The sequence below is a fragment of the Rhinopithecus roxellana genome, chromosome 19, assembly GCF_007565055.1.
Source record: "Rhinopithecus roxellana isolate Shanxi Qingling chromosome 19, ASM756505v1, whole genome shotgun sequence".
Taxonomy (NCBI): Eukaryota; Metazoa; Chordata; class Mammalia; order Primates; family Cercopithecidae; genus Rhinopithecus; species Rhinopithecus roxellana.
In genome coordinates this window covers 55,472,007-55,490,019 of record NC_044567.1, presented here as the reverse complement: position 1 = coordinate 55,490,019, position 18,013 = coordinate 55,472,007, and the positions used below count along the sequence as shown (strand labels likewise).

Sequence of the window (18,013 nt, the reverse complement as noted above, 5' to 3'; positions counted from 1 at the left end):
AAGTTAACACGAGACAGTGATGCAATCTCAGAATTCAAATTGAGTGCAGGTCGCTTTAAGAAAGGAGTAGCTGTAATCTGAAGCCTGCTGGACGCTGGATTAGAAGGCCGCAAAAAAAGCTCTTGTGCTGGCTGGAGCCCCCTCAGTGTGCAGGCTTAGCGGGACTAGGCTGGGTGTGGAGCTGCAGCATATCCACAGGTAAAGCAGCTCCCTGGCTGTTCTGATGCCAGGGACGACGGGAGAGGCTGGGGGGACAGGGGAGAGGCAGGGGCACTCGAGGGAGCAGAAAAGAGGGGTGCAAGGGAGAGGAAATGGGGAGACAGCAGCCCCTGCAGTTTGGGCACAAGGGTGAGTGGATGAGAGAGGGCAGAGGGAGTGGGGGGTGGGGGGACAAGGCCGAAGGCCGGGATCCTGTGATCCCCAAATCCCACTGCACCGACGGAAGAGGCTGGAAAGGCTTTTGAATGAAGTGAGTGGGAAACAGTGGAGGGGCAGACGTGGGGAGGAAAGGGGAGCTAAGCTGCTGGGTTGGGTCTAAGCAGCACCCCAAAGGGACTGGAGCCTGAGGAAAGGAGGCTCCAGGGAGCTGCTTCCACCAAAGGCAGTCAGGAAGTCGGGCGCCCTGCAGCCCAGCCCTGGCCCCTGCTCCCTGGGCTCTCGGCTACGTTTTCAAAAATCAGCTGGTGCTGACTGCTAAGGCAATTTCCCAGCACAACCAAACCGCTGGTCTGGGCGCCCTGGCTGAGGGCTGGGATGGAGGACAGCTGGGTCCTTCTAGCCAGCCCCCACCCACTCTCTTTGGCCAAGCTGTGAGTCAAGGCTGGGGAGACCAGTGAGGTCGTGGCCTCTGGCAAATAATGACCACTATTTAGCCCGTCAGGTGTATAGGTCCTGGGGGCCCAGCTGTGGTGCTGGAGGGAAAGGCTGTCCGTTCTGGGGTGCACCCTTTCTGCTGCCTGTGGCAAGCCACCGAGAGGGGGAGGGTCTAAGCAGGATTCCCAGAAAACCCACCCCGTCCGGCCCAGGCCTCCCACCCGGCGTTAGCTAACCCGGCGTTAGCCCGCAGGTGGCGTTAGCCCCCAGGTTCCGTGGGGCTGTGGGGTTGGGGGGCAGGGAGTGCTATTCTTGGGGCTGCTGCTTCTGGGGTGTGGGGAAGTGTGACTCATTCAGGTTCTAAAACTTCTGGAAACATTGTTTGGGGCTGGGTCACCATGGGTGGGCCGGGGAGGACCCCTCAGAACCCCCTCCAGAGAGCCGGGGAGGGGGAGGTGCCCTTCCCCACACTGTCTCCGAGGCCCACCGCCATGTGGCTTGGAGGCCCTGCGGTTCTGGGAAGAGGAGGCGGCGGCCGTGGAGGGTGTTTGCCTCCTAACTGGGTTTAATCTGAAACACATGTATTGGCTTGAGTTGATCCGCCTAACTTGGAGGCAAGATCACAAAAATCCCAGTTGCTGTGTTTCTTGATGTGGGCAATTGTCAGAAAATAAGGCCTGACCTTGGCCTAGCAGGGAGGGTATCTACCGCTCTCTGAGCCCTCCCTCGCCTGCTAGGACAGGAGTGGGGCTTGGATACTGCCCTTTGGACAGGATGGCATCATTGCCTGCGGCCGCAGCCAGCCAGCGGTCGCCTGCTCAGCCCAGGAACCACCGCCGTGGACAGGGCATTGCATGTGTGCTGAGGGGCGCCCATGTAGACCCCCACGCTCTGCCCTCTCACTGCCCTTGTAGGGTTTTCAATCATCTCTCCTCTTCCCTCATCCAGATGGCCTGAAGTGAAGGTTTCAGACTTGCCCTTAATCCTCCGGGTCCCTCTGTCTACCTGGGGGCCACCTTTGGACCTGGGTCCCTTCCCTGCCAGGCTGCCTCACCTCACCTCCGCCTACCCACATGGTGACAGTCATCTGTCACCTGATCTGGGGTTTGGGCTTAGATTCTGTAAGGACTAAGACTAAAGTCCCTCCTTCAAGTCCATTTGAATTGTGACTTTTCCTTAAATACTATGCCAGGAGAATGGTCAGGGGCAGTGGCTCACACCTGTAATCCTGGCACTTTGGGATGCCGGCAGATCACCTGAGGTCAGGATTCAAGACCAGCCTGGCCAACATGGTGAAACCCCATCTCTACTAAAACAAATTAACCAGGTGTGGTGGTGGGCACCTGTCATCTCAGCTACTCAGGAGACCGAGGCAGGAGAATCGCTTGAACCTGGGAGGCGGAGGTTGCAGTGAGCTGAGATCGCGCCGCTGCACTCCAGCCTGGGCGACAGAGCGAGACTCTGTCTCAAAGAAAAAATAATAAACTATGCCGGGATGAGCCTGTCTTCTCCCTTAATTTCTTACTTGGGCCAGAGGAACTAGAAATGACAACTTCTCTTCTAGCCTTGCCTCCTGTGTACCTCGCTGAATTTTTGGTCTCTAATAAACCAGTCTGAAGAGGCTCAGGGGAGGCAGGCTCCTGGCAGCTGCCTGGGGCTGGCCCGAGCCGGGTGGAGACAGGCTGGATGGTGGTGAGGCCTCTATCTTGTGCTGCAGAAAGCTTTTCTTGTTGTCTACACGAAAGCTTTCTCCCTGCATGTCAGGGCAGCCACGTGCCAGAGCAGCTGGCTGGGAACGCGGGGGTCTGCGGGACTCTCACTCGAGGCGGGGTTTAGAAAGAAAGCCAGGCTGCTTCCTCTGCCAGTCCCGCCTTAAGCTGAGTAAACTCAAAGGCAGTCTTCTTTCACCTCCCACAATATTGTCCAGTGGATTATCAGATTTAATTTTAAGGACTAGAGCCAACAATCACACAATATCTTCCCTAATTTTCTGATCCAGTTTGTTCTGGGAAGTCGAAAAGTACGTGTGCTGTGTGGGTGGATGTTTGTGTATATAAACGGATAATGAAGGATGATGTGTCGGGGGCCAGGGCAGGGGAGCCAAAGTCATTCAGAGTCTACATTTTTTTTCTTTTTTGTTTTTTGAGACGGAGTCTCACTCTGTTGCCCAGGCTGGAGTGCAGTGGTGGGATCTCGGCTCACTGCAAGCTCCGCCTCCTGGATTCAAGCGATTCTCCTGCCTCAGCCTCCCAAGTAGGTGGGATTACAGGCATGCGCCACCATGCCCGGCTAATTTTTGTATTTTTAGTAGAGATGGGGTTTCACCATGTTGGTCGGGCTGGTCTCAAACTCCTGACCTCAGGGGATCCACCCGCCTCAGCCTCTCAAAGTGCTGGGATGACAGGTGTGAGCCACGGCGCCTGGCCTTTTTTTTGTTTTTGTTTTTGAGATGGAGTTTTCATTCTTGTTGCCCAGGCTGGAGTGCGGTGGTGCGACGTTGGCTCACTGCAACCTCCACCTCCGGAGTTCAAGTGGTTCTCCAGCTTTAGCCCTCCAATAGCTGGGACTACAGGTGTGTGCCACCACGCCTGGCTTTTTTTTTTTTTTTGAGACAAAGTCTTGTGGTGTTGCCTAGGCTGGAGTGCTTTGGCACAATCTGCTCACTGCAAGCTCTGCCTCCTGGATTCAAGTGATTCTCCTGCCTTAGCCTCCTGAGTAGCTGGGACTACAGGGGCCTGCCACCACACCCAGTTAATTTTTTTGTATTTTTAGTAGAGACGGGTTTCACTGTGTTGCCCAGGATGGTCTCGAACCCCTGACCTCAAGTCATTCACCCACCTTAGCCTCCCAAAGTGCTGGAATTACAGACGTGAGCCACTGCACTCAGCGGTTGTTTTATTTTAATAGTAGGTTATTTTATTTCCATTTTACAAGAGAAAAAATGGTGATTTGGAGAGCTACAAAGACACAGCACTAAGACCATGTGTGGTGGCACGCGCCTGCAGTCCCAGCTACCCAAGAGGCTGAGGCAGGAGGATCACATGAGGTCAGGAGATCCGGGCTGTGCTGTGGTTGTGCCTGTGAATAGCCACTACACTCCAGCCTGGGCACCACAGCAACACTTTTGTCTCCAAAAAAAAAAAAGACACAGAATTGAAATGTGAACCCAGGCTCTCTGACCCGAGGCCCTGCACTCCTGACCATGGGAGGAAGAGCTCCTGAAGGGGAACTGTGGGAGAAGGGAATGAGCTTCCTTGTGAGGCCACAGGTTTTAGGCCAGAGAATTCCCAAGAGAGCTTGAGAATGTGGAGGGACGGCAGGTGCCGGACTGGGTGCCTCTGCTTGGTACCCGGAGATTCCGTGGAGGAGACCTGGGTTCTGCCCTGTTCTCCTGGGAGAGGTCGCCCCAGGTCTTATTACCGGAGCGGGTTGGCTGCCTCCAGGGCAAAGCCTTCGTATACATTTGTGCTGGGCCATACTCCACGTGGAGAAGCCCTGCTGGGGCTGGGGCCCCACTGCTCTGGATCTTTAAAAGGTTCAGGGGCCGGGTGTGATGGCTCCCGCCTATAACCCTAGCAGTTTGGGAGGCTAGGGCGGGCGGATAAGCTGAGGTCGGGAGTTTGAGTCAAGCCTGGAGAACATGGTGAAACCCCATTGCTACTAAAATACAAAAAATTAGCTGGGCATGGTGGCACACGCCTGTAATCCCAGCTACTCGGGAGGTTGAGGTGGGAGAATCCAGGAGGCCGAGGTTGCAGTGAGCCCAGATCGCTTCATTGCACTCCAGTCTGGGCGACAGAGCCAGACTGTCTGAAAAAATAAAATAAAAAATAAAAAATAAAAATAAATAAAAGCTTTAGGTTTAAAGGAGGGTCCCCGGACGCAGACAATGAAACAAAAGCACAAGCTTATGGTATGACTGTGGGCCCTAGGCAGGGGGAGGGGCGGGAGAACCTTGCTGGGAGGGATGAGCCTTCAAGCTGAGGGTCCACTTCTGGGAGAATGGGGGACTGGGAGGTGGTTGCTGCCGCGGGTGGGGGAAAGCACCTAGCCCTGCCCATCCCCTGGGCCCTGGCTGGGGTGGCCAGGAAGGGATAGCGGAGCAGTGCAGTGGGGGAGGAGAGTGGCCTGCTGCCTCATGCTTTTCTTGCAGGCCCCAGGATGCAGGCCCTGGTGCTATTCCTCTGCTTTGCAGCTCTCCTCGGGCACAGCAGCTGCCAGAACCCCACCAGCGGCCCGGAGGAGGTCAGTCGGCGGGTGGGGACGGCGTGGTCAGCATTCCCAACCCCTCCTTGGCAGGCAGCACGGGAGACGGGACCGGGAACCAGGACCCAGGTTCCAGGCCAGGTTCTGGCCTTTATTTCCCCAGGGCTGGAGTTTCTCCAGCGGCAAAACAGAACATGTCTCACCTTGCCTTTCAGGGGACAGAGTGCGTACAAGAATAAGATCCCAAAAAAGTAAAAATCCAAAGCACTTTAACAAGTCCAGGGCTGCCCCCTTGAGTAAAGATCTTTTCTTGGCCGGGTGCGGGGGCTCACGCCTGTCATCCCAGGACTTTGGGAGGCCAAGGTGGGCGGATCACTTGAGGCCAGGAGTTCAAGACCAGCTTGGCCAACATGGAGAAACGCTGTCTCTACTGAAAATACAAAGATTAGCCGGGTTTGATGGCACACGCCTGTAATTCCGGCTACTCAGGAGGCTGAGGCAGGAGAATCAGTTGAACCTGGGAGGTGGAGGTTGCAGTGAGCTGAGAGGGTGCTCTTGCCCCACTCTAGCCTGGGCAACAGAGTAAGACTGTCTCAAAAAAACAAAAAAAAAAAACAAAAAAAACTTTTTTTTTTTTTGAGATGGAATTTCACTCTTGTTGCCCAGGCCGGAGTGCAATATTGCGATCTCGGCTCACTGCAACCTCCGCCTCCCAGGTTCACGCCATTCTCCTGCCTCAGCATCCCGAGTAGCTGGGATTACAGGCACGTGTTACCATGCCCAGCTCATTTGTATTTTTAGTAGAGACGGGGTTTCTCCATGTTGGTCAGGCTGGTCTTGAACTCCCAACCTCAAGTGATTCGCCCGCCTTGGCCTCCCAAAGTGCTGGGATGACAGGCGTGAGCCTCCGCGCCCGGCTGTTACCTTTTCTTGTTACCTTGTCTTCCTGGTGGGGGCTCCACTGAGCAGGTCATGTTCCCAGACATTTGTTCGGATACTGACCAGGCTGTGGCAGGGGGCGAGGGTATGTACTGACCTCTCTCCTGCTCAGAAAGGGCACAGCTGGGTTGCCAAGGCAGATACAGGCACATGGAGGGAAGCCTGGGCCATCTGAGTGTTACGGGGTGAGTGTTGGGGGTGGCCCACCCTTGAGGGACAAGAGCAGCTGGGCATCTTGGCAAGAGCCCTGGACTGTTGTGAGGTCGGAGTATGAATTCTGAGTCTCCCTCCTCCTAGTTTTGTGACCCTAGAAAACCCTTACCTCAGTCTTTGCTTCCCTGCCTATGAAATGGGATAAAAATATTCATTCTACAGGGCCATGTGGCCACTCATTTTTTTATTTTATTTTATTTTATTTATTTATTTTTGAGACGGAGTCTTGCTCTGTCACCCAGGTTGGAGCGCAGTGCCAAGATCTCGGCTCACTGCAAGCTCCGCCTCCCGGGTTCATGCCATTCTCCTGCCTCAGCCTCCCGAGTAGCTGGGACTACAGGCGCCCGCCACCACACCCGGCTAATTTTTTGTATTTTTACTAGAGATGGGGTTTCACCGTGTTAGCCAGGATGGTCTCGATCTCCTGACCTCTTGATCCGCCCACCTCAGCCTCCCAAAGTGCTGGGATTACAGGCGTGAGCCACTGCGGCCAGTGTGGCCACTCATTTATTTCTCATCTACCAAACACCTACTCAACAGGTGCTGGCAATGGGCGCAAATAAAAAAAACTCAGTTCTGCTGGGCACAGTGGCTCACGCCTGTCATCCCAGCAGTATGGGAGACCGAGCAGGAGGATCGTTTGAGTCCAGGAGTTTGAGACCAGCATGGGCAACATAGTGAGATCCCTGTCTCTACAAAAAAGCAAAAATTACCAGGTGTGGTGGCACGTGCCTGTGGTACTACCTACTTGAGAATCTGAGGTGGGAGGATCACTTGAACCCAGGAGATTAAGACTGCAGTGAGGGGCTGGTGCATTGGCTCATGCCTGTAATCCCAGCACTTTGGGAAGCCGAGGCAGGCAGATCACGAGGTCGGGAGATCGAGACCATCCTGGCTAACACGGGGAAACCCCGTCTCTACTAAAAATACAAAAAATTAGCTGGGTGTGGTGGTGGACACCTGTAGTCCCAGCTATTTGGGAGGCTGAGGCAGGAGAATGGCGTGAACCCGGGAGGCGGAGCTTGCAGTGAGCCAAGATTGTGCCACTGCACTCCAGCCTGGGCGACAGAGTGAGACTCCATCTCAAAAAAAAAAGAAAAAAGAAAAACTCAGTTCTTTTTTTTAACTTTCTTTTTTTAGAGACAGTCTCACTCACTCCACCACCCAAGCTGGAGTACAGTGGTACAATCTTGGCTCACTGCAATCTTGGCCTCCCGGGTTCAACCAATTCTCATGCCTCAGCCTCTCAAGTAGCTGGGACCACAGGCACGTGCCACCACGCCCCGCTAATTTTTTGGGTATTTTTTAGTAGAGATGGGGCCTCACCATGTTGCTCAGGCTGGTCTCAAACTCCTGAGGTCAAGTGATCCGTCTTTCTCGGCCTCCCAAAGTGCTGGGATTACAGGCACGAGCCATTGCACCTGGCTCCCAATTTTTATTTTTATATTTATTTTTATTTATTTTTTGAGACAGGGTGTCACTCTGTCACCCAGGCTAGAGTACAGTGGCACGATCTCAGCTCACTGTAACCTCTGCCTCCCAGGTTCAAGCGATTCTCCTGCCTCAGCCTCCCAAGTAGCTGGGATTACAGGCGCCCACCACCATGACCAGTTAATTTTTTTGTATTCTTAGTAGAGACGGGTTTCACCATGTTGCCCAGGATGGTCTTGAACTCCTGACCTCAAGTGATTCACCCATCTCAGCCTCCCAAAGTGCTGGGATTGTAGGTGTGAGCCACTTGGCTGACAGTGGTTTGTTTGTTTGTTTGAGATGGAATCTCGTTCTGTTGCCCAGGCTGGAGTGCAGTGGCGCGATCTCGGCTCACTGCAAGCTCTGACTCCTGGGTTCACGCCATTCTCTTGTCTCAGCCTCCCAAGTAGCTGGGACTACGGGCGACCGACACCATGTCCGGCTCATTTTTTGTATTTTTAGTAGAGACAGGGTTTCACTGTGTTAGCCAGGATGGTCTCGATCTCTGACCTCGTGATCTGTCCACCTGGGCCTCCCAAAGTGCTGGGATTACAGGCGTGAGCCACCGCGCCCGGCTCCTGTGACCCACTTTTTAAAAACTGTCAGCCGGCCGGCCACGGTGGTGCGTGCATATAATCCCAGCCAACTGGGAGGCTAAGGCAGGAGAATCGCTTGAACCAGGGAGGTGGAGGTTGCAGTGAGCCAAGATCGCCCCACTGCCCTCCAGCCTGGGCGACAGAGTGAGACTCCGTCTCAAATAAAAAAACCAGCGAATCTCTCTTCTGTGCTGTCTCCCCGCAGATAGCTCATGCATGATCAGGGAGGAAAACTCATTCCAGTTTTAGGCCAAACACAAAAAAGTTAGGAAGGATAGCCCCAAGGGGCCAGAACCACCACCCTACACAAAGCCACAAGGAGACAGTCAGTCGCTGTGCGTCTCCGCAGGGCCCTGAACTCAAACCCAAGACTTCCTGTCTTCTGCCAGGGCTCCCCAGACCCCGACAGCACAGGAGCGCTGGTGGAGGAGGAGGATCCTTTCTTCAAAGTCCCGGTGAACAAGCTGGCAGCGGCTGTCTCCAACTTTGGCTATGACCTGTACCGGGTGCGGTCCAGCATGAGCCCCACGACCAATGTGCTCCTGTCTCCTCTCAGTGTGGCCACGGCCCTCTCGGCCCTCTCGCTGGGTGAGTGCTCAGAGGCAGGAAGCCCCAGGCAGACCTGGAGAGGGCCCCTGTGGCCTCTGGGTAAACGGTGGCTGAGTTTATTGACGTTGGAGCCCAGGGAGGGGTGAAGTAGCACTGGGGGCCTGGCCTGGGGGTCCCAGCCATGTAAGCAGGAGCTCGGGCTGCACACACACGATTTCCCAGCTCCCCCAGCCCGGGGGTCCCAGCCGTGCAGGTGGGAACTCGGGCTATACACACACACACACACACACACACACGATTCCCCAGCTCCCCGAAAGGGGCTGGGAACCACTGACATAGTGCTTGACCTCAGGGGTCGCTTACTGACACGGTGACTTCAAGGCACATTCTTTTTTTTTTTTTTTTTGAGACGGAGTCTGGCTCTGTTGCCCAGGCTGGAGTGCAGTGGCCGGATCTCAGCTCACTGCAAGCTCCGCCTCCCGGGCTTACACCATTCTCTTGCCTCAGTCTCCCGAGTAGCTGGGACTACAGGAGCCCGCCATGTTGCCCGGCTAGTTTTTTGTATTTTTTTTTTTTTTTAGTAGAGACGGGATTTCAACGTGTTAGCCAGGATAGTCTTGATCTCCTGACCTCGTGATCCGCCCATCTTGGCCTCCCAAAGTGCTGGGATTACAGGCGTGAGCCACTGCGCCCGGCCTCAAGGCACATTCTTGCATTCCTTAACCAAGCGGGTGCGGTGCTAGCCCTTAGCGTAGGTTCCGGGGATATAACTGCAAACAGGCAGGCACGGGCTTGCCCTCACTGAGGACACAGCTGGGTTCACAGGGGAAACTAGTATCAGGTAACTATATAATAGTCTTTTCTTTTTTTTTTTTTTTTTTTTTCCTGAGACGGAGTATTGCTGTGTCACCCAGGCTGGAGTGCAGTGGTTCGATCTCAGCCCACTGCAACCTCTGCCTCCCAGGTTCAAGGAATTCTCCCGCCTCAGCCTCCCGAGTAGCTGGGATTACAGGCACCTGCCACCACGCCCAGCTAATATTTGTATTTTTAGTAGAGACGGGGTTTCTCCATGTTGCCTAGACCGGTCTCAAACTCCTGGGCTCAAGCGATCCACCCGCCTCGGCCTCCCAAAGTGCCGGGATTATAGGCATGAGCCGCTGTGCCTGGCCAGAATAGTCTTAAGGGCTGTGATGGGAGAAGTACAGGGACTGGTACCCCTCACTCCCTCACTCCCACCTTCCAGACCTGACGCCTTTAACCTACTTCAGGAAAATCTCTAAGGATGAAAATTCTTTGGCCACCTAGATTGTCTTGAAGATCAACCTACTTGGGCTCTCAGCAGACAAAAAAGATGAGTATAGTATCTGTGTTCTGGGAGGGGGCTTGATTTGGGCCCTGGTGTGCAGTTATCAACGTCCACATCCTTGTCTCTGGCAGGAGCGGAGCAGCGAACAGAATCCGTCATTCACCGGGCCCTCTACTATGACTTGATCAGCAGCCCAGACATCCATGGCACCTACAAGGAGCTCCTTGGCACGGTCACTGCCCCCCAGAAGAACCTCAAGAGTGCCTCCCGGATCATCTTTGAGAAGAGTGAGTCACCTTTCCGGCCTGAGCTGCCTGAGGAATGTGGGCTCCATGCTGCAGACTGGGGGTTCTTTCTTTCTTTTTTTTGAGACGGAGTCTCGCTCTGTCGCCCAGGCTGGAGTGCGGTGGCGCGATCTCCGCTCACTGCAAGCCCCGCCTCCTTGGTTCACGCCATTCTCCTGCCTCAGCCTCCCGAGTAGCTGGGACTACAGGCACCCGCCACAGCGCCCAGCTAATTTTTTGTATTTTTAGTAGAGACGGGGTTTCACCGTGTTAGCCAGGATGGCCTCGATCTCCTGACCTCGTGATCCGGTCACCTCGGACTCCCAAAGTGCTGGGATTACAGGCGTGAGCCACCACGCCCGGCCAACTGGGGGTTCTTTCTGAACAATAGATCATATATGCTCAGGCCTGGCCTGGCACTGGTGGGGGAGGAAGGGTCCGTGAACCCAGAGGATCAGAAAGAGGAAGTGGGCTGCAGGAGATGGTGGGAGGGGCAGGGAGGGCAGTGGCACGATGTGGGGAATCTGCTGCCCCGTGGCCAGTGCCTGCGGATGCCAGCAGAAGTCCTGGCGAATCACAAGAAGATGCTGGGTGGGAAGTCAGGACCTGCTGAGCGGTAAACCAGAACCCGAGTCTGGCAGGCTCTTGAAGATGGGATGCTGGTCATTGAGTCTCACACGCTAACCTCTGCTCCGCCTCTTCTCAGAGCTGCGTATAAAATCCAGCTTTGTGGCACCCCTGGAAAAGTCGTATGGGACCAGGCCCAGAGTCCTGACGGGCAACCCTCGCTTGGACCTGCAGGAGATCAACAACTGGGTGCAGGCCCAGATGAAAGGGAAGCTCGCCAGGTCCACAAAGGAACTGCCCAATGAGATCAGTGTTCTCCTTCTCGGCGTGGCGTACTTCAAGGGTGAGCGCGTCTCCACTTCTTTTTCATTTATTTTAGTTTATTGTATTTATTTGACAGAGTCTTACTCTGTAGCCCTAGCTGGAGTGCGGTGGTGCGATCTCAGCTCAATGCAACCTCTGCCTCCCAGGTTCAAGCGATTCTAGTGCTTCAGCCTCCCGAGTAGCTGGGATTACAGGCATGCACCACCATGCCCGGCTAATTTTTTGTACTTTCGTAGAGACGGGGTTTCACCATGTTGGCCAGGCTGGTCTTGAACTCCTGAGCTCAGGTGATTTGCCCACCTTGGCCTCCCAAAGTGCTGAGACTACAGGCACGAGCCATCGCACCTGGCCCTTTCAAATTTATTTTTAAATTAAGAGACAGGGTGTCACTATGATGCCCAGGCTGGTCTCGAACTCCTGAGCTCAGGTGATCTGCCCACCTCGGCCTCCCAAAATGCTGGGATTACCATGTCCAACTTTCCACTTCTTTTTTGACCAAGGGTGGGTGGCAGGCATCAGAGGGGGCTTGGAAAGGGGAGGTGTCAAAGACCTTGCCCAGCATGGGGGCTGGGGCACGGCGGGGGGGAGGATCTGGGAACTGCACTCGCCTGGAGCTTATCTGCTTGTCATCAAATCCAAGCCAAGGTATGAATGTCTATAGAGAGTCAGAGACTTGTGGAGACAGAAGAGCAGAGAGCGAGAAAGAATGAACACTGGGCCTGTTTGGGGCTTTCCTGGCCTTTGAATCAGACAAGATGTATTTATTATTTTTTTAAGATGGAGTCTCATTCTGTCGCCCAGCCTGGAGTGCAGTGCTGCGATCTTGGCTCACTACAGCCTCCCTAACTCCCAGGTTCAAGTGATTCTCCTGCCTCAGCCTCCTGAGTAGCTGGGATTACAGGTGCCCGCCACCACGCCCGGCTAATTTTTATATTTTCAGTAGAGATGGGGGTTTTGCCATGTTGGCCAGGCTGGTCTCGAAAACCCCTGATCTCAGGTGATCTGCACAACTCGGCCTCCCAAAGTGCTGGGATTACACGTGTGAACACCGCGCTGGCTGAATCAGACCAGGTTTAAATCCCAGCTCCGCCTGTACTAGCTGAGGAACTCTGCCCTCATTTCGCAACCTTTCTGGGCCTATGTTCTCACCTTCATTGTGACGATAATACACCTACTTCATAGACACCTTTTTATGTTGTCTCCAAGTTTTACAACAACTCTAGTTCTGTACCCAAGACATGGCAGGTGGCCAACGACATCCTTCTAGGCTGTGGTGATGTGTCTGGAGATCGTTCCACAGGCCTAGTGTGGGGCCAGCCCCGTTCAGATAAGTCCTTGTGGGGTGGCATGGGGCAGGGGGAGGGGTTGGGCAACCTCTCCCTTAAAATGCTTTGTGACTGTCGGCCGGGCGCGGTGGCTCACACCTGTCATCCCAGCACTTTGGGAGGCCGAGGCGGGCGGATCACGAGGTCAGGAGATTGAGACCATCCTGGCTAACACGGTGAAACCCTGTCTCTACTAAAAATACATATATATATGTATATAAATAAATAAATAAGCAAGCAAGCAAGGCAGGCAGGCATGGGGCAGACGTCTGTAGTCCCAGCTACTCAGGGAGGCTGAGGCCGGAGAATGGCATGAACCCGGGAGGTGGAGCTTGCAGTGAGCTGAGATCGCGCCACTGCACCCCAGCCTGGGCAACAGAGTGAGACTCCGTCTCAAAAAAAAAAAAAAAAAAAAAAAAATGCTTTGTAACTGGCTGAGGCACCAGCAAGAGCGGCCCCCTAGCCTGGAGAAAATCCGAATGGCTTCCTACTTCAAGCACTGATCTCTAGTGTGTGAGAGAACAGCTCTGGATCCAGATATTATAGGTCACATTAAGCTAGAGGAGCTTGGCCATCAGCTGGCTTCGAGAGCGTCAGCCAGTTACTTCACCTCTTTGGCTTCGGCCCGTTTTCAGCTACGAGAGGGCATAATCCAGAGGACCTCAGGTCTCTTCCAGCTCGGACCTTCTTTGACTGTCTCCCACAGACACTGCTGTAGGAGTGCACACCAGTTTACTTTTCTTTGTTTTTGAGACGGAGTTTTGCTCTTTTTGCCCAGGCTGGAGTGCCGTGGCGTGATCTTGGTTCACTGCAACCTCTGGCTCCCAGGTTCAAGCGATTCTCCCACCTCGGCCTCCCAAGTAGCTGGGATTATAGGTACCCACCACTGCGCCCAGCTAATTTTTGTATTTTTATTTTTTTATTTTTTTTTTGAGACGGAGTCTCACTCTGTCGCCCAGGCTGGAGTGCAGTGGCGTGATCTCCGCTCACTGCAAGCTCCGCCTCCCAGGTTTACGCCATTCTCCTGCCTCAGCCTCCCAAGTAGCTGGGACTACAGGCGCCTGCCACCGCGCCCGGCTAGTTTTTTGTATTTTTTTTTTTTTTTTGTAGAGACGGGGTTTCACCATGTTAGCCAGGATGGTCTCGATCTCTTGACCTCGTGATCTGCCCGTCTCGGCCTCCCAAAGTGCTGGGATTACAGGCTTGAGCCACTGCGCCCGGCCAATTTTTGTATTTTTAGTAGAGACAGGGTTTCACCATGTTGGCCAGCCTAGTCTCGAACTCCTGACCTTAGATGATCCACCTGCCTCGGCCTCCCAAAGTGCTGAGATTACAGATGTGAGGCACCACACCCAACCATTTTTGTATTTTTAGTAGAGACGGGGTTTTGCCATGTTGGCCACGCTGGTCTCAAACTCCTGACCTCAAGTGATCTGCCCACCTTGGCCTCCCAAAGTGCTGGGACAACAGGCGTGAGTCACTGCGCCCGGCCATTTTTAGATTTTTAGGACAGTGTTTTGTCATGTTGGCCAAGCTGGTCTCAAACTCCTGACCTCAAGTGATCCGTCCACCCCGGCCTCCCAATATGCTGGGATTACAGGTGTGAGCCCACCGCGCCCGGCCACCAGTTTACTTTTCTTGTAGGCTATCACAGAACGTCTACAATCCAGAGAGCCTAATCAGCCAAATCAACGTCTTGCCATCGGAGTTTGCTGGTGAAGGGTGCTTGGGGTCCTGGAAATAACTGTGGGGTCCAAACCACACGCACTGAGACAGGCCTATTCCCTGAGGCATCAGAGCCCCTGACGGTTAAGCTGCCTTGAGTCAGGCAATTTTCAACAACGCGCTTTGGGGACACAGCATGGTGCCACTGTCTTTCTGGTCTCCTGGGGCTCAGACTATGTCATTCATTTCATTCCAGGGCAGTGGGTAACAAAGTTTGACTCCAGAAAGACTTCCCTCGAGGATTTCCACTTGGATGAAGAGAGGACCGTGAGGGTCCCCATGATGTCAGACCCTAAGGCTATTTTACGCTATGGCTTGGATTCGGATCTCAGCTGCAAGGTCCGCAGGGGTGGGGGCAATGTGGGTGATGGGTGGAGGGAGAGGACAGAGAAGCAAAACAGGGGAGTGGGAGTAAAACGACCTGTGAGATCCGACAGCTGTCTACCTTTTGCCTGCTGTATGACTTCGAGCAGGTTACTAACATCTCTGAGCCTTTCCTCTTCTTAAGATGGGGAAGGAGATTGTTATCAACACTTATCCTCCCAGTGTTTTATTTATTTATTTATTTATTTTTTTGAGACGGAGTCTCGCTCTGTCGCCCAGGCTGGAGTGCAGTGGCCGGATCTCAGCTCACTGCAAGCTCTGCCTCCCGGGTTCCCGCCTTTCTCCTGCCTCAGCCTCCCGAGTAGCTGGGACTGCAGGTGCCCGCCACCTCGCCCGGCTAGTTTTTTGTATTTTTTAGTAGAGATGGGGTTTCACCGTGTAGGCCAGGATGGTCTCGATCTCCTGACCTCGTGATCCGCCCGTCTTGGCCTCCCAAAGTGCTGGGATTACAGGCTTGAGCCACCGCGCCCGGCCTCCTCCCAGGGTTTGTTGTAAGGATGAACAAGGTAATATGAAACGGGCTCTCAGATTGGGTGCCCAAATGTTAGTTCTCTTTCTTTCCTTGAGACTCCTATTTCTAGAGTTTAAAGCCAGACTTTGAAAAATAATGACAAACTCCAAATTGTTGGCATTCTTTTTTTTTTTTCTGAGATGGAGTCTTGCTCTGTCTCCCAGGCTGCAGTGCAGTGGCATGATCTTGGCTCACCGCAACCTCTGCCCTGTCGGGTTCAAGCAATTCTCCTGCCTCAGCCTCCCTAGTAGCTGGGATTACAGGCACCTGCCAGCATGCCCAGCTAATTTTGTATTTTTAGTAGAGACGGGGTTTCACCATGTTGCCCAGGCTGGTCTCGAACTCCCAACCTCAGGTGATCTGCCCGCCTCGGCCTCCTAAAGTGCTGGGATTCCAGGCATGAGCCACTGCGCTCAGCCAATCGTTGGCATTCTAAGCCTTTCAGTTGTAGGTCTGTAACTGTTAACCTTTGTTGGGCCATGGCCATCACACGGGATCTCTCTGGGACAATCTGACGACAGTGCCTCAAACCGGGGAGAGCACGGCCAGGTGTACACATACGTTTCTGAAACCCGGGAGAACACTGCCAGGTGTACACACACGTTTCTGTCAATGATTTCAGGAGACTCTTGGGACCCCGACGCCATCTGTTCCACAGACTGTAGGTTGAGAGCCTCTGTTCAAAGGATGCTTTTGCTCTTGGTGGGTGGATGGGGTGGAGTCTCCAAGTCCTCTTACGGCCTCTTCGGTATTCCTATCCCCGGTCCTCCCTGTCTTAGTACAGCGCTCTCTAGCTAACAAATCATCAGTCAACGTTGGCAGACGGACTTTGGGAGAAAATAAAGACCTGAAATTCAATTCTAGCTCCTTAAACCACAGGAGAACATTCTTTCAGCAGATAACTTCAGTTGGTATTAGGCCAAGGTAAGAAAGGCCAGCAGCAGCCTTTCTGAAGAAATCTCAGGAGATGGCTTGCTGCCAGAAAGCGCTAACCTAGAGGGGGAATTGTTAAATAGATGAGGGGCTGGGGGAAGGACGAGGCCAGGGCCCCGCCACGGGAGAGGAAGACAGCTCCTGGCTGTGCCTGTCCCCGGCTTTTGGGCTTTAAAGGACTAACCCACGTGCTTTCTCACTTGTCTCAGATTGCCCAGCTGCCCTTGACCGGAAGCATGAGTATCATCTTCTTCCTGCCCCTCAAAGTGACCCAGAATTTGACCCTGATAGAGGAGAGCCTCACCTCCGAGTTCATTCACGACATAGACCGAGAACTGAAGACGGTGCAGGCGGTCCTGACCCTCCCCAAGCTGAAGCTGAGTTACGAGGGCGAAGTCACCAAGCCCCTGCAGGAGATGAGTATGTCTGAAGACCCTTTTGCCTTTGGTGGGTGGGGCGGGCCGGGGTCTTCGGGCCTTCCACTTTGCTAAGCAGAACTCAGGGCTCCACGGCCTTGCAGGGGTTGTGGATGACTCCTTAAGCCTCGTCCTGCCGGAAGGGAAGGCCAAACTGCCTGCTCTCATCAGACTCATTCCTCAGCCTCACGAGCAGACCTCCTTAACAGGCGCTCACGACACTGCCTCTCAAGACGAGTCTGTCTCACCTGTTTTCTCATCTTTTTTTTTTTTTTTTTTTTTTTGAGACGGAGTCTGGCTCTGTCGCCCAGGCTGGAGTGCAGTGGCCGGATCTCAGCTCACTGCAAGCTCCGCCTCCCGGGTTCACGCCATTCTCCTGCCTCAGCCTCCGGAGTAGCTGGGACTACAGGCGCCCGCTACCTCGCCCGGCTAGTTTTTTGTATTTTTAGTAGAGACGGGGTTTCACCGTGTTAGCCAGGATGGTCTCGATCTCCTGACCTCGTGATCCACCTGTCTCGGCCTCCCAATGTTTTCTCATCTTGACCTAACTTGCTAAGTGCTCCACCCTCGGCCAGCTCTGAGCTCTTGAGGCCTCCCAGAAAGTCAACAGTGGTGCGCCATCCACCTTGCTTGCAGTTGGATCCCTTGGCTGGGGTGTTGGGGAAGGCAGGGTTTTAACGGAAATCTCTCTCCATCTCTACAGAGCTGCAGTCCTTGTTTGATTCTCCAGACTTTAGCAAGATCACAGGCAAACCCATCAAGCTGACTCAAGTGGAACACCGGGCTGGCTTCGAGTGGAATGAGGATGGGGCGGGAGCCACCCCCAGCCCCGGGCTGCAGCCTGCCCACCTCACCTTCCTGCTAGACTATCACCTTAACCAGCCTTTTATCTTCGTACTGAGGGACACAGACACAGGGGCCCTTCTCTTCATTGGCAAGATTCTGGACCCCAGGGGCACCTAATACCCCAGTTTAATATGCCAGTACCCTAGAAGAAAACCCCAGAGGCACAGCAGATTCCACAGGACAGGAAGGCTGCCCCCGTCAGGTTTCAATGCATACAATAAAAGAGCTTTATCCTTAACTTGCTACTTTGTTCCTCCTCCTATTCTGAGCTATGCTAAATATCATATGAAGAGAAACTGCTCTTTAGGAATTTGGTGGTTCTCTGCTCCTAGCCTAGTTTTATCTAAACGCTGCAGAAAGTCACCGTTGGTAAGAACTTTAAGGTACCTGCGTTGGATAATGCAGGCACAGCTTCTCTGCTCTGGGGGTGTTTCGGTACTAGGATCTGCGATCCTCCCGGGAGGCCATTTCCTGCCCCCATAATCACTGAAGCACGCTTGTGAAGAACCCACGGAGAGATAAGAGAGGCCATCTGTAACGTAAGGAAATTGTTATTTTATAAATCATTTAAAGAAAGCTTTCAAGGACAGAGTAAATAGACCCGAT

At 53.8% G+C, this 18,013-nt stretch overlaps 2 protein-coding genes across 4 annotated transcripts in view; one reads left to right on the top strand and one right to left on the bottom strand.

The window, feature by feature from the left end:
- The first annotated feature begins 42 nt into the window (after positions 1 to 42).
- On the top strand, positions 43 to 17,641 carry SERPINF1 (serpin family F member 1). The gene is made up of 8 exons (XM_010373519.1): positions 43 to 198; positions 4,967 to 5,058; positions 8,627 to 8,825; positions 10,224 to 10,379; positions 11,083 to 11,286; positions 14,514 to 14,656; positions 16,355 to 16,565; positions 17,265 to 17,641. Exons 2-8 carry the CDS (start codon positions 4,975 to 4,977, stop codon positions 17,522 to 17,524), a joined length of 1,257 nt encoding a protein of 418 aa, XP_010371821.1. The 5' UTR covers positions 43 to 198; positions 4,967 to 4,974; the 3' UTR covers positions 17,525 to 17,641.
- SMYD4 (SET and MYND domain containing 4) overlaps positions 15,905 to 18,013 on the bottom strand; it is a 50,657-nt gene continuing 48,548 nt past the window's right edge. The window contains exons 12-13 of one of the 3 annotated variants that reach the window (XM_030922633.1): positions 17,795 to 17,939; positions 15,905 to 16,694 (exon numbers count right to left, since the gene is read on the bottom strand). In XM_030922633.1, coding sequence (XP_030778493.1) covers positions 16,633 to 16,694; positions 17,795 to 17,939 — 207 coding nt within the window. In that variant the 3' untranslated portion in view covers positions 15,905 to 16,632. Of the gene's footprint in view, positions 16,695 to 17,327; positions 17,940 to 18,013 lie in introns of those variants that run through there. The other 2 variants (XR_004054886.1, XM_010373520.2) reach the window with 2 other exon arrangements.

Coding starts and splice junctions, on each gene's coding strand:
- SERPINF1 (XM_010373519.1), top strand. CDS start 4,975: ATGCAGGCCCTGGTGCTATTCCTCTGCTTTGCAGCTCTCCTCGGGCAC. Junction 8,826..10,223: donor CCTCTCGGCCCTCTCGCTGG/GTGAGTGCTCAG, acceptor TGTCTCTGGCAG/GAGCGGAGCAGCGAACAGAA. Junction 14,657..16,354: donor ATTCGGATCTCAGCTGCAAG/GTCCGCAGGGGT, acceptor CACTTGTCTCAG/ATTGCCCAGCTGCCCTTGAC.